This window comes from Scleropages formosus, chromosome 23 (genome assembly GCF_900964775.1).
Source record: "Scleropages formosus chromosome 23, fSclFor1.1, whole genome shotgun sequence".
Taxonomy (NCBI): domain Eukaryota; kingdom Metazoa; phylum Chordata; class Actinopteri; order Osteoglossiformes; family Osteoglossidae; genus Scleropages; species Scleropages formosus.
The window spans coordinates 11,230,245-11,246,257 of NC_041828.1; the positions used below are offsets into that span (position 1 = coordinate 11,230,245).

General features: G+C 42.6%; 1 protein-coding gene across 2 annotated transcripts in view; it reads right to left on the bottom strand.

Annotated features, from left to right (window-relative positions):
• Positions 1–16,013, bottom strand: part of csmd3b (CUB and Sushi multiple domains 3b) — a 353,421-nt gene that overhangs the window by 73,394 nt on the left and 264,014 nt on the right. For both annotated transcript variants that reach the window (XM_018731974.2, XM_029248376.1), the window contains exons 32-34: positions 5,607–5,720; positions 3,605–3,700; positions 1,555–1,758 (exon numbers count right to left, since the gene is read on the bottom strand). In XM_018731974.2, the coding sequence (XP_018587490.1) occupies positions 1,555–1,758; positions 3,605–3,700; positions 5,607–5,720 (414 nt within the window). The remainder of the gene's footprint in view (positions 1–1,554; positions 1,759–3,604; positions 3,701–5,606; positions 5,721–16,013) is intronic.

The following is a 16,013-nucleotide window of genomic DNA, read 5'->3' on the forward strand; positions in this document are numbered from 1 at the left end:
GTTTGTCGAAGGCCAGCCAGCTATTGTCTTGAGGTTTGTGTGCAGCAGGAGAGCAAACCTGTCAATAACAAAAGCTTTGCCAGGTCCCTAATGCTGCCTGGACATTTTCCTTCACACATATCTGATGCTATCTATCAAGGACAACAGGATAATCTAGAGGTCAGCGCCAATCACTTTGTTTAAACAGCTAAGAGCAGACGGGGACATGATGATTGATGTCTAATATCGAAGAGGAAAGGTTTTACGTATTCGACAGAGAGACTGTGGCTCGATGCGTTCATGTTAGAAACTTAAATTATTAAACACATTCACTCTGAGCAATTTCAGGCTCATCCATATTTTACAAGTGATATATAAAATGCAGTGAGCTCTCAGGTAATAGGGAAAAATACCTCTGACCTTTAACCCTTCTACAAAGAGACCATATAAGGTCCAAACAGCCGCAGCATAAGGTACATATAGAAAGAGAATAAAGTCCAAACAGATTCAACATAAGGTTTGCACATGCAGTCAGTTAATTGATAGTGCCAGCTTGTAACGAGTGTGGGGCATTAAATTGTGCTCATCTTCATTGTTCAGAAATAGCTTGTGTAACAACAGGCATGTTTTCGATGTGGGGAAAAAGTTATATATCCATCAATTCATTTTCATTAACTGCTTCTCCTGGTCAGGGTCACGGGGGTCCAGAGCCTATGGAATCACTGGGCCCAAGGCGGAGGGAGTAGACCCTGGACAGGATGCAAGTTCATTGCGAAAAAGCCACACACATTTGTGCACACTCACGCAACTATTTACACACTATGGGAAATTTAGCCTTCCAAATCAACCTAACCGAATACTGCATTTCTTTGGACTGCGGGAGGAAACTGGAACACCTGGAGTGAACCCACTTGCTTTGTGCATTTAAATGTAAAAGAAAAAGTTGAAGTTCTGTGACCCTAAGCAGTCACCACCACTGATCAGGAAAATGGGGGTGTAACAATGGCTCAAAACTAAAGAAGTTGGAAGAGAGGAGGCAGATGATAAACAGATTTACTTCCATTTTTGAAGAAAATGTATAGTGGATTCTATCTCCCACTGTCTGCAACAGGTAACAGTGGCTAGAGCTGTACCCATGCAGTCAGATGGATCTGTAATTAAATCCCTCTCCTACTGTCATACCCTTAATCAAGGTATTTACCCTGAAGTGATACAATGAAACCATCCAGCTATATAAAATGGTAAATTACTGGTAAATAGTAGCTTATCGTGGAAACCTAAAATTATAAGGTGTTACTGTTGAATAATAATCATAATAATAATTCTGTAAAATGCTGTAAGTCTTTGTGGCAAATGGAGACAGTGCATGCAAATATACAGAAAACATGAAAATTACACTATGGAACCACAACACAATACCATATGTGGAATTTTACATACACTCCCCCACTTACATGCTAATATAACACTTACTATACAAGTACTTAATTACCAAGTCTTGCTACAGAGGCCTCACTTTCACTGCCTACGAAGGCTGCCTAAGAACTCAACTGCTCCCATGTGCCCCATACTCACCAACACAGGTGGGCAGTGTGTCGTTCCACTGTGCCAGCGCGTTGGGGACCGTCTCACACCTGATAGCTGAAGAGCCGTGCAAGGTGTACCCCGGGTTGCACTCAAAGAGCACGGTTGCACCAACTGCAAAGTCGTTCCCCAGCCTCTTCCCAAACCTGGGCTCTGGCACAGAGCTGCACTGGGTGGCACTTGTTCGGGGGACCGCTGGAGACGAGGTAGAGCATCGCGAACACATGGCATGAAGTCCAACATAGTCTACAAACACTCAAAGAACACAGGAAGTGTGAATACTGCAGTTCAGGAAAGCAGGGCAGTTCAGCTATCATTTTGAACACAGCAGTCTCTTCAGCCCTAAATATAAAAATAAACAAACATATAAACAAATAATTAAACAGCCCATGAAAACAACTCTTAATAAATCTAAAATAGGTAGTCTGAGAATAAATGTGCATTTATCAGTGTACGCTACCCAGTTCTACCAGGGTTAGTGCAATTTGTTGGAACTTCCTGGGTGTTGTACAAGTAACAATGAAAATGCAGCGTAGCAGAGCCCCAGCTCAGGTTCACAGCACATGCCCGTTTTTGAGAAATTTGGCTCTTGGCTATTTTTGGATCCCAAAGAAATCTGCCCATAAGCCTTACTAGAGGTATATTTTTTGTGCTTGGGTGCTTAGAGCCTCACCATCCAGAAACTGCTCCTTAAGAATGAGGGAAAATATTTAGATTTGAATAAAGAAACTGTTGATCATTTTAATTGATGGTTTCAGGAGAAATTTATATGTGTCTGTGCTTGGCTCTGTACAGCACGGTAATCTTTTTACTTCAGATGGACTACTGAAGCAAAAAGAAAAACACAAACTGACCCATCACAAATTGGCTTTAAAGCATATTTTGAAGTAGTTTTGGAGGCATGTCAAGCTGTTTATTTAAACCGCTGTACCACCACGGTACCAACACTGAACACTATTAGTGCTCACGGAACTGGGATGGTGCTCGGTCAGCCTTGACACGAACAAGGAGTAATTGCGACCAAAAATGCTTCCCGTTTGAGTTTTAAGCTTCATCTGTGAGAAAAAAGAGGCATCCAAGCTGTGAAGATTTGCAATTTATCCAAAAGATTGGAAAGTGTCAGCACATAACATCTCTTTACTCAAGAAGGTAGAGTGCGACTCTTTGATGGGATTATGAAAAATGCGTATATTCTGCAGAGTTTAAGAGGCTTGATCGTTTAGACTTTCAAAGCGTTTAGGAGAAAATTCACCACAGTCACATGAACCTGGCAAACGCTTCATCCACAGAGAGCCAGTATGATAGTCTTAATTAATGCTGAATGGACAAGCTGCATGTGCAGCCAACTGAAATATGTGCGGTAACAGTCACAAGTTTGAACACACGTTCAGCAAACTAGTTGTTTTTCTTGAGGCATTCTGGTAAGAAGTTCGATTGGGAAATGAAACCCCATGTCTCCCAAACTCTTCAGCAGCAATTCTCAGAGATGTCTGACACGTGTGGATTGCTTTGCTTTCGCTCTCTTGCCTAATCAATTCCATACAAGTATTGTCTGGCTGTGCTCAAAGTTTTCAGTGGTGCTGTACATTCTTCAAGAACTAAATAGCCAATTTCTTCTGGTGCAAACAAATTTTCTTCCATTTCCATAAACTGCTTGTCCAATTCGGGGTCTTGGTGGTTCAGAGACTATTTCAGAAATATAAGGTGTAAGGCAGGGAACACCCTGGACAGGAAAGCAGTCCATTGCAGTAAAATCACACACTTACATGATACCGGAAACAGAGTCATTCGTCTTTGGAGTGCTGGTGGAAACCCATGGGAATGTAGAGAAAATACAACAACTCCACACAGAACTGAGCCAGATTCAAACCCAAAGTCCAGTTGCTGTAAGGTACCAGCAATATCAGCTGAACCACTTCACCACCACTTTGTTGTGATAATTTCTTAAGCATTTCTAAAGCTCATGTTATTCTTATGTTGAAAGGTTACTGAAAAGAAACCTTTCACCATCCTGGAAGGTGGAGAAAGAACCAGGTCTCACCTTGGTAGACAAAGTGAAACCCTTTGGCAGTCTCAGGACCAATCGTGGTGAACTTGATGGTAATCTGGTTACCAGTGCTTAAGGGCAAAGACTCTCCTGGGGAAAAAAATGCACAGACACAGAGGAGAAAAAGAAAAAATAAAAAAGGAAATAATAATGAATACACTGCATTCGTTTAAGAACTTACAACGTACACATCAGATGTGTTTAAATCAGGAGAATGTGGACCAAATCGAATTTTGGGGCAAATTTGACTAATGGCTCAGTACCTTTGATCTCCTTTTTCTGCTTATCTTCACGTTTAGCTCTTTATGAGAGAATGAAATGAAATGCTATATTTGTACAGGGCACAAAGAAGAAAAGTGGATGCTTTGATAAGTGGTGTCTGTCCTTTATTGATTGCCAGGGAGCCTTTTTCATCCCATTTCTCCTTTCTTCTCCTCAATCACTCTCCTTCGCAGCCCTTTATCTGAAGTGCTGGGACAGGGATACTCAGCATCACATTATAATTTCTCAAGTATAAGCCGAGAGTGGCTTCAATTTCCCAGATATGACATGCGATTTTTCGACATACACCCACTCCCGATTGTTATATACTGCTTTTTTTGCTTCATTGACAAATGAAAATTGATTCATTTGTTAGTCTTCCGTAATTATAGGAACAAAAGCATGATGAATTTTCTAAAAGGCCCTTGTGAATTCTGTCCCAACACCCCCATTTTATGCAAAACTTTTCTTGATGTACTTTGTTGCATGACTAAAGTCGGTGTAGGAGAATTATTCAAGTTTCTTTAATCCATCATAATTTGAGCCATAAATGATCCTACTTCCTTATGTAAAGCTACAGCTTTTGTCCACTCAACTACTGAACAATTGTTAGACCCTTTATTCCAAAGAAACTCTCTTAACATTTTCAGCTCTAATTGTTTTCAGTCATTTGTGCGTGATTGTTTTGATTGAGGTTATGCAATTCCACAGGGCCACACAGATCTAGCCTGGTAACCTATTGGTCTTATGGTCAGGTTCTTAAAAACACTTTTTAGGTACATGTTTATGGTATTTTTTCTAAATGAATTTAGTTGACCTTTCTCTCCAAGGTTGTGCAGGTTCCTCCAATTCTTCTTTTGTAGGCTAAGATGCTTAGATTATTTACCCATTTATACAGATGGGTAATTTTTACTGGAGCAATTCAGCTTTACTACAGAGGGATGGGGGACTTCAAACCCAGGTCCTTTGACTGCAGGGAAATGTTCAATCCACTATGGCACCTGCTGCTCCTCAGACAGCATACTCTACAATGAAGTGGTAACTGGGCCCTTCGTCAATCCAGATTGTGCAAAAACTCATTACCGCAAGAGTGAACAGTCCTCAAAGGGGCTCCCCAGAGATTCACACCGGCCAGTACACATTAATGCTAAGAAATACTTCAGCATTTCTCAAGGTCCAGTTTGTCTTACAGGTCATTATTGGGGAGATTTTGAAAGTTTAAAAACATTCCATTCTGGTTTGTTGTGGCCCTACTAAAAGAGAAGAGGATCTGCTGAAGGGTCCTCCAAGTTCATTCCCTATAACTTTAGAGCAGGAACATGAAAGTACCACAAAGCTTCCTGACAGAAGGCAGGACTTTTCTACGGCCCAATGAGCTGCCCGTCTTAGATGACCTGTCAGTGCTGACAGGTACAACAGGAAGGGTGCGGACAGGAGGATGAGATAATTCCTCCTTCTCCTTGGTGTTAATGGCAGTCGTGTGACAGCTAGAGAACAGCAAGGGCTCTTGGTAGAAAGCAGGGAGTTATGCTTTCACAGTAAATTTTGCTCTTAAGGAGAAAAAACTGAGTCCTTCCTTAGTTCCTGTGTCAGAACGGAGAGTCTTGCCTTAATATTGCAGAGCGTGTTATGTAAAAGCAATGAGAAGAGATAAGGATATGGGTTTAAAAGGTCCTGGAGGTCTGTGGGTGACATGTGACTACTGGGGACAGACCACTGGAGGAGGTCGTAGTACCTGAGTGGGAGCCGGACAGGGAGGATAGGAGAGGAGACTGCTGAGTGGGTCCATCGTAGATGTCAACCACATCATTGAGAGAGGTCTGGAAGAGCACAAACTGTCCAAAGAGCACTGCGAAGGGAGAGGGATGGGGAGATGAAGTGGGGGGAAGGGTAGAGAGAGGCAGAGGGAGGGGGTGGCGTCAGAATGCCTCCTACCAATGTCATGAGAGTCAGATGAGAGTCAGACGGAGACATCCCTGACTGACAGGGATCAAAGGCATTGATCCAGCTCTCTTGTGGCTGGTGGGGAGGTACACTCCACAAAGGCTTCAGCCACAAAGAGCAGAGCTGGGCATTAATCCAACGCAACCGTGGCTCCCTGTCGCAGGGGCCGCCCAGTGCTTGAGCCGCCGGGATCACCGCATTGTAAAATATAAGCAAAGCCAACCATAAATAACACATTAAACCAGCAACATTCATCCCACGAGGTTTTTTTTTTTTTTTTTTTTGTTTTGTTCCCGTTTCATGCATTTTTATATGCCAGTGTTTCTTGTTCCTTCTTGCAGTGTCTTAAATATTACAAATTGGAAAAGAAAACGCTCTTATTTAATTAATGTTTTGTAAACACTTCCTCCATTTGAATTGTGAACACTGAAATGTGTGTTTTTTCATTGTCCTAATAACATTATACAAGTGCATCATTATTCTTTATTAGATGAACTCACTGCGAAGTCTACAAGAAGTCCCGGAGGTAATAAGACTGTATGTTTATTTAAATTTTTTAATTGGATACCTCTCTGAAACAGCTTTCGCTCTACTCAGACATGTGCCAAAGTGCACGCTTGCTTAATTTGGATTTCTATCTTAAACCATTTATACACATTACTAAATCTCATCAGGTATCCAAAGTCACAAAGCCATTAAAGTCTAACAATAAAATCTTCAGAAAAGACATCAACAAAACAGATGAATTGTGAAACCAGCCAGGGTTCCTGAATGTTTCAAAACCATCAACGTGATTTATTTACAATGTACTTCCTGAAACTGGTAGATAGTCTGAGCTTTTCAGGAATGGTGTAGTTGTCCAAGTGGATCCCAAATGTCCGTCAGACATCAAAGCTAAAAACACAACTACAGCAATGATATAAGCAGTGAAATGAGTAAGATTATACACTCCACTGCCTCACAAACAGTTACTGCTGCGTGCCGGCAGGCATCGCACATGTCCTGATGTCTCTCAGCATGAAGTGTTTGTTAGTAACATGTTAAAGAAGCTAATAAAACTCACACATCGGAGCAGATGAGGGTGGGGGTTTACATGCCAATGAACATCTACAATTAGCATTGCTGTGACTGCAGCTGCAGGTAAAAGACCCAGACTGGAAAGAGCCCACCGGCCCATCCTGAGTTGTAGAGCAGTAGAAACTACAAGTCATGCATGTAGGGTGGATGACGTTCTACAAAACCAGGCCCAAAATTGCCCAGCTCCATTATTTGTAGTACACAAAGTAAAAAAAAAAAAAAAAAAAAAAATCATAGACATGACATAATTCAAGAAAATCATACAAGAGAAATAGGCTAAATCATAGTTATTGGCATGGACATGAGCTAGGTATGTTCAACAGTTTTTCTGCCTGGGGCTCTACACCCCCCTGACTTGAAGACCGAGATATAAGGCAGCGAGGGCCATGTGATCCTTGTAGAGAGATCAAAGTATGGTGCTTTCAGAAAGGTTTTTTTTTTTTTTTTTTTAAAAAAAAGAAAAAGAAAAAAGCGAGGCAGTACAAGAAGAGCATGCATGGTTGCATCACCTACCCACTGCCCTCTCCATAAGCCCAGCAAGGACATGTTAGCTGTGTAAACTCATCCATATCTTTATCTTTGCTAGCACAAAAGAAGGCCCTTGTCCTATAATGTGCTTTTCACTTATTTATTTAGCCATAGGCACAAGTTTAGAATGCACCAAGAAGGCATTTGTGCCTTCACGGTTAGTCAAATTGCTCCTGGATGATATCTGAAATTGGGATCAAATCTGAAAATCTGGTCTTCCACCCTTGATTCAATTATAACACAGAGATTCATATCGATGCATGCATGTAAGATCTTTTAAGCAGTTGGGAAACAATGAACAAAATGCATTTTGATGCAGCTGGTGACTGTACCCTAGAGTTAGAACAAAGAGTCTTCTCCAATAAACTCATCCATGAAAACAAGAGTAATATTACACAAAAAAAAAAAAAAAAAAACACCAACATTAATTACTCGACTATGCAAAACAAGAAAGCCATCATGGATGGCAGTTGTGGTCTTCTTTACTATATGCTGGAAAATACATTTCGGCACCTTTCTTCAAGCTTGCCCTGGGAGCAGCCCTGTCTCTAATGCTTAGGAGAGATACAGTGAAGGAAGAGATGGGGACGCCTCCAGCATGTTACTCTTGACCACACAAAGCGTGCAAAGGCCACACGATTTTCCGTGTGTTTGCTTGTTCATTCATTTTTGCACATTTCCCTCTTGTACCCGTGACTTGGCAGCAAGTGCGATACAAAACAACACAAAGCCTTCAGCAGGAAAAAACCTGACATTGCTGCCGTGCAAAGTAGTAAAAGGTTAGGTATATTCTAGTTTTACTTACAGCACAGACTTGACAGCAAGAACACAAAGGTGGATGAGGGAACAGGAACGAAACGTGCAGAGCATGCGTGTCCCGAAAATGCAGGAACAAGGCAAAAATAATAGATTGTAATTTTTTCTTTTTTTTTTTTTTTTTTGTTTCTGGGCAGCATTCTGTTCTGTTATGAAGGGACACCTGCTTTTTTTCAACGAGACAGTACGCCGTTGCGTTTATTACGCTTCTCTGCTCCCACAGCAATCAGGGGCTGTGAAATTAATCAATCTCTCCATCCAAGGACAATAAAGCACTGGCCTGCACATTCGCCAATTAGCCTATTTCTGAGAGTGATGGAGGAATAGAGTAAATCTCGGGCACCGCATATGCTTAATGGTCCTTCCACGGAAGTGAATGGATTTGGAGGCGCTGGCCCGCTTCGCAGCACCGCGGAGCTGGAGGCCAGGCGGCTGTGGCAGCAGAGGTGGGGCTGCAGATTCCCAGACCGCTTCTGTTTTGTTCCGCAACGAGGCACAGTCCTTTTAATGTATCCCAGCGCATGCATTGCGCGATGCAGATCCATAGAGCCGCAGTGCTCTCCATTGGCAAGTCCTTCAAGGTCGTGAGCATATTTTCCACAGGTAACGAAAAAAAGACTTGCAGAGCTCTTAAATGGGAAATGGCTTAAGAAATTTCAACAAGTACAGCAGTATAGGAATACTTTTACAGGAATAGCAATGTAAAAAAAAAAAAAAAAAGATACTAAGTTGCCAACAACTACTAAAGACTCACTCATATATCATCTAGACAGTGGCACTGTGATGTGGCATGCTCTGCTCTGGTTTCCTTCCATCATCTACAGACATATGGTTCAGGCAGACCAGTGACTCTAAAATGCCACTAGTGTGTGTGCTACATTGCTCTGCTGCATCGATAGGCAAGCGATTGCAGGAAGTTTTAATAGAGTGTACTTGACATTCCAAGTAACCTTGGAGAAAGGTGCTGGCTAAATAGATTACAGTAATCACTGTAAGTTGCTTTTTAGAAAAGCAGTTAGTAAAATAATCAATAAATAAATAAAGTCCACCATGCATGGAACGAGACAAGTCTGACTTTTTAGGATTACTTTAACACTGCATGTGAGCAAACAGTCACATGTCTGCAATGCACACAGCCCTTGGTCCATATCCCTTGTGCCAAGTGGTGAAGTAAATAATTGGTCCAGGTGGTTCTGGGAAGGATCTAAAATGTTCAGGGTTTGACAGCTGAGCCAGTGGCATCTCTGTCCGTGTGCTGCAATGGCCTGGTCTGCTGTGCTAGCTTCAGAAGCCGAAGAAGAAGAGCAGCCCACAGGTATGACAAGGCGAGAGAACGGGATTGCCCTGCAGTTCTGTCCACGGGAGGGACATCAATCACCCGGCGTCTCCCCACTCAAAAGTCCTGACAGGGCTTTGACGGCTTGGACTCGCTAAGCTTGTTTGTTCAAGGTTTTCTTAAACACCGCAAACCTAAAAGAGTCCTTCCACGCTGCGAACATTTAAATGTACTGAGGAATGCACGGAGAAACAACACAGTGGAGGCCCGACCATACGGTCATTAAACTGACTATCATGCCACTTTTATGTGCACCTTCTATTTGGCACAGTGGAGCTAAACAACATTCATATTAAAAAAAGCACAAGAAGGGAAGAAAACATGAACATATAAACTGCAGTGCCAACCAATAAACAAATAGCCAACTCTTTTGCAGCCTGAAGGACAGTCAAGGGATTTTCTCCCTGATATCTGCAGGACATGATCACTCCTTACATCCCAGCAAGAGAGCTTCCATGTCTGGCTACTTGCTGGTCGCATTGACAAGAGTTCCACAAACGAAAGACTGTACATTCTTGGTTTTGGATCCAATACTGTGGAATTACCTCCCTCTCTCCTTCAAAACTACTGAATCCCTTTCAACATTCAAGAAGTGTCTCAAAATGCATCTCTTTTGGACCTACTTCTCTTCTGATCTGCAATCTGCTCCATAAATTTCCATCACGTCATCCGTCACACTCACTTGTATATTTCAAAACAATTCTATAGACGACTACTTGTGTGATGCACACTGGCAAAAACAGTGGCATTGAACAAACAAGTTGTGCTTTGACAATTGTGTGACCTCATCTAAAGCTATTCATCTTTTGTGAAATGCACTTTTGCTTGCTTTCAGTTGAATGTTGCAATGGTGAAAAAGTGTGAATGTAATTTATATTTAATCAAAGTGCTACTGTTAGAAACAACACTGGACTAAAAATGCTAACCCCTTTGCACTGGGCTGGTAGAGCACATCTTGTAACTTGGGGAATGTAGGGGAGTGGATTTTGTGTTTCTTTACTACCACTACATACCTGCCCTTGGAGGTTAACATGGAGAGTGTTTTTCACCCACCTGCCAGTTTTTGCAATGTAATTTTTCAATTCCTTATAATTCAACCATGCAGTTTTAGGTATCTGTCCCTAAGCATTTTGTGCATTATTTGGTATCACATCCTGTTTGATATATAATCATGTGACTGATATAATCACACACTGCCTGTTGGCCATTTTGTGTTGTTATTGTCTCAGAGATGCCAAGAATGGTTCCCACTGCAAAAACGACAAAAAACATTACAGGCTGGATAGAAAATGGTGACGGTGATGTTGCAAATGCTGAATTTCATATTATCAATGTGTCAGAACAGGATTGCTTATAAACAGATGATAGGTCAGACAGTGATTTTGCTGAAGTAAGAACAGAGATGGTAACGTTTTGTCTGCAGATCAAAACAAACAAGAAATTTTTTTTTTTTTTTGGTCAAAACACTAAATGGAGAACAGTGAAACCACAGACACAAATGCTCAGTTTCTGACATTGTCTGAAAACCTGCTGGCCATGTTGTTAGAGAAAGTCAGGATTACTGTAATCAGAATGATGCCTCATTGTGTATTTTTTTTTCTTTGTAATTGGTGTTACTTCTTTTTTAATATAAGGTCACGCGACTGATGTGCCACACATCCTGTTGGACGTTTAGTGATAGTGTCTGTAAAATGGCAAGACCTTTTTCTGCTGCAGAAGCTGCAAAACTCATTATAGGCTGCACTGAAAATGATAGTGAAGTTGAAAATGTTGAATTTCAATATATTAGCAATGTAAGTTACATGGGGGGGGGGGGTCATCACACTTCTGCCACACTCCACTCTCCAGTCACACAGCTGCGATCTGTTTTGCACGTCCAAAACAGGGCCTGCACTCGCTGGAAGGTGAAACGCTCGAGGTGTTTGCACAGCCGCGGCTGAACGGCTGAGTCAGCTCTATTTCCGACGCCCATATAACGCACACACCTCTCCCTGTGTGAGCTGCCCTTTTCCGTGCATCTCCCGCCCTTAACGATTCTGACGGATGTTTACTAGGGTGTATGAAAATTAAGAGTGTGATTAATCAATGTTTTTTTTTGTTGTTGATAATTTTCCTCAAAAGCACTTGTCTTTACAGCCCTCGCCCCTCAGTGTCGTTCTCTGTTCACAACTGATTTCATTTCCTACTCTTTTTCATACAATACGCAGCTGAAAAAAAAAGTGTCCACTTAAAAGCGTTGTGATTTTGAAGTCGGATGAATAAGGAACGCTACTGTCGAAATTAACAGCACTCAAGGCGATCTTTAAATATTTAACGGGAAAAATCATAAAAGGTTTTGATCAGTTTTTGCTCTTGACAATATAGTTGTTTACCAGATTTGTCCCATCTAAAGTGAGATATCTTATAATTACGGTGTAGACCTCATCCACTGATACAGCTGGATAGTTGCACTGAAACCACTTAGTTTAAGTATATTCAAAGATAAAAAAAGAGCCCCATTTGACTCATATCCACAACCTCTTAGTTTCAAATGCGTACTGCTAAAACCCTACATTACCATCTGGCCGTACACCGTATTGAATAATTATGCAAAATGTATCGCAGAAACACAAAATGTAGGAGTTAACACAACAACATGAAATCAGCTATTGCAAGAAGTAATTTGAAAATGTCACGATTTGGGAAATTCATTATGTAAACTAACTAAATGAAGTCGTAATTTAATTTTGAGACCTCGTTCATTGAGTACTGTCCTGCAGTACTTTAGCTCGGTATATGGGATCGCATCACGGGGACAGCTCATCCACACGTGTGTGTGGGAACCTGCTGTGTATCATAATGATTTAATTGTCAGGAACAACACAGGGCTGCATTCAAGCCAGCCTGGCAGTTAATTTGCAGCATCTTTGTAACAACCAATTGGAGGACGTTTTATATTCCGTGTAAGATAATTAAGCCACAATACTGTCAGTTCAAATAAAATATTGCCGCATCAGGATTTCATTTAGTTATACCCCAGTGTGCTTTTGTGGCCTATTGTTTCTAGCATTATGTCTTAATACTGGACTAATTTCATAGCAAAGGAGGGAGGTGGGCTAAAAGGTAACAATTACTAAGTAAAATATGCAAGATTTAAGACTGTAGCAACTTTGAAGTCATGTTAGAAGATTCTTAGTCATTACAAAGTATCAACTGATCTAATTAAAATGCAAATTTTCAATGAGCTGTTTATGAAATGCACCCTGTTTTTGCTAGAGAGGCTTAGCAAAAATGTCAGTTTCTGGTGGATATATTTTATAGTTGCACTCAATATTTAATTTTAAATGGCCTTCCACTGCAGATGCTTGGTGTTACTCGAGCTTAAGCATCTATATTGTTTTACTGGACACACGTGAAACTGCACTATGCTGGTGTTCTTCTTAACAGGGTTGATCATGGCCTATCATTAACAATAATGCACCTAGTTCATATCACTGAACATGACATTTAATTAATGCTGTGTATTAGCAGATACATGCAGGGCAACAGCTTACACACTGCTTGGTGATGCTTATTTGTCTGGAAAAGACTATCCTGATTTTGCAAACCCTATAATGAGATTTGTACAAAAAAATCTGCCTAAATGCCTTTGGGTTAAAGCAGTGTAGTCTCTAATAAGCTGGTGAATACTACAAATATTACAGTGAAATGTCTCCCTTCCCTTCCATTTACAGAACATGAGACATGATGTAGATGATATTTGAGTGAGTTCATTATAAGTCCTTTGGTACTGAGATGAGATGAAGACAAGACCCTCCCCATTGACTGGAAGAACAAGGAGGGCTGATTTACTCCCTGCTGTCGACCCAGTGGGGCTCATATTCCTCCTGCAGGAGTGATCACCTTGCTCACAAAATGGAAAAGGTTCCTACTTTCAACCTCTCCCTTGAGATTTTTTGCAACTGGACTGCTGGTCCGGATTGTCCAGTGTAGAGGCCACTGGCCTTGTGGATTTTTAACCTCAGCCATCAGTTGCAGAATGCATCATGGAGCAAAGTCCCAGAGTAACATGGACCAAGAATGTACTGAGAGAGCTCAGGCTGGCCGATCCTTTGAAATCACATGGCACATGAACATTTTCAGTTTGCAGGTCAGACTCCTCTCATTTTCTATCCATGCCTACAGCACTTTTACACGCTTCTAATATGTAGCACTGCCATGTTTCTCAGCTATCTGAGCTGTTTCCATGGAAATGAACAATTGGATCAAGCCCGCTCCTGCTCCAGAGGCACACGGGCCTGACCAGCTGGCGCCTGAATGTGTCCCCCCACCCCCCCCCCACACTTCATTCCCCCATCCCAGTGCATGGCTGAGCGGGCCTTGTGCTGCACGCACTGTGGGGCTGCAAAGGCGCACACCTCCCAAGAAGGTGCACTGAGCCACAAAGTCCTGCTCTGGGTAGCTCTCCCACACACACTAACCGCTTTCCAATTCCATACAGTTTGAGTCCAGCCGATACACTCTCTCTAATGGGCATAACACAGTTCAGTCATTACTCAACAAAAACACTACAGGCATTTGCTAAAGACGCCCGTGGAAAATACCCATGTAAATGGATGGCACGGTGGCACAACAAATGGCACAGCGAGTGGCGCTGCTGTCTCTCAGCGTCTGGGTGGTGCAAGAGGACGTGGGTTCGATCCCCGCTCAGTCTGTGAGGAGTTTGCATGTTTCCCATGTCTGCATGGGTTTCCTCTGGGTGCTCTGGTTTCCTCCTACAGTCCTAAGACATGCTGTTCAGGTTCACCCACAGTGTGTAAATCTCAGAGAGCGTGTGTTCCACTGATGTATGGTTGAGTGACCCAGTATAAGGTGTGTGTGGGCTGATAACACTACATAGAGTTCATTGGAAGTTGCTTTGGAGAAAAGCATCTGCTAAACAAATAAATGTAAATACTGTATGCGACCAAACCGTAAAGATAGTGACCTTTTTTAGCGCATTCCTCTGTTCTGGTCCATCAAGCTGAACCATGTACAGTAAAACATAAATGCCAACAATAAGAATTCAAAAGCAGAGATGACAGGCCCACTGTCTGAGCTGTCATTGCGTAATGTGACCACTTTCTATACCCATCAATAATGCTGCAACCCTTCTTGAATTGCGCTTGCTATCCGATTGCTAATTAGGTTTTCCAAATGCTTTCTCGTGAATACAAGCTGCTGCTCTTCTGTAGGAACTGAGTATTGGTGTTTTTGCGGAGACCAAGCGCCGTCTCCCAGCCAAAGGACAACAACACCAGGCATCTGTGTGAGGTGATGGCTCCTGCCCACGTTGAAGACTTGGTGTGGACAAGGCCGATAAAGGACATGTGTGCAGTGGGGCAGAGCCTTGGGGCTTTAGAACGCCCCCCCCCCCCACATCCCATCACAGCACCCCAGCCCACTGCTACTGCACGGAGACCCTTAACAGCTCACAGGGCAGTGAATTCATTCTGGGCCCCAGTCTTGCACATAATCCCTATTCTCTTTGTTGTGCCATGACAGAAGATGCCTCTGGGCTCTCCGATTGCTGAGGAGAACTTTTCATATTGCAGCATATAACTGTGCTGCAGCACAACCCAACAACCTTTTAACCCTTTAATTCTTATTCACTTTCCTTCACTTTGGCTGCAGACAAGGCTCCTTCAGACTGCTTTGCTCAGACATTGCTGTAGGGATTTAATGAACAAATTAAAATGAATAGCAATAGAAAGGAAAAGAGATGAAATTATACCACTGTAAAACCTTTGTGTTGTGCCCAGAACTATCTCAGCAGCACAGTCCTCAGCCAGTTGTCTCCCTTCATATAAGACACGACATATCTAGGTGTGTGACCAATGCGGAGCCCTCTCCGCTGGTTTTATTCGTTTAATAGTACTGTTTCAGTGCTTTGTTTTGAATATGTTGCTTAATGAGTGCATTGTGGCCGCTGTCTCACCCAAAGCGCTCTCATCAGTCTTGCAGCTCTAATACAGAGGACGGTTTTCCATTCATGCCATTGCAGTGTCCACCACAAGGTGGCACCAGCTGTATCAAGGATGCTTTCATCTGTGAAGCAGGGTGGGGGGGGGGGGGGGTGTTTTGGGGGCACTGACGCAAAGACATGGCGGAGAGAAAAGGAGAGCATTGACGAAAGGAGCAGATGAGGGGAGACAAGCATACACAGCCATGCAGGGAACAGACAAACGGGCGTATGGAGGAGGGCGGGAAAGCGGACGGAGAAGAGCTTTTCGGAGAGGAGAGTTCACTGCAGCACACAACAGAGTGTGTTGCTCTGCATGTAGGCATACCTCACTCCTGCTTCACACACATCTGCCCTGGCTGCGATTTGTTCCCCTGGACCAGATTGCCAATACACTAATCCAGGGACACATACAGTTACCGTGGGCAACGGGACAAGCAGCAGCAGCCCCCCCCAACCCA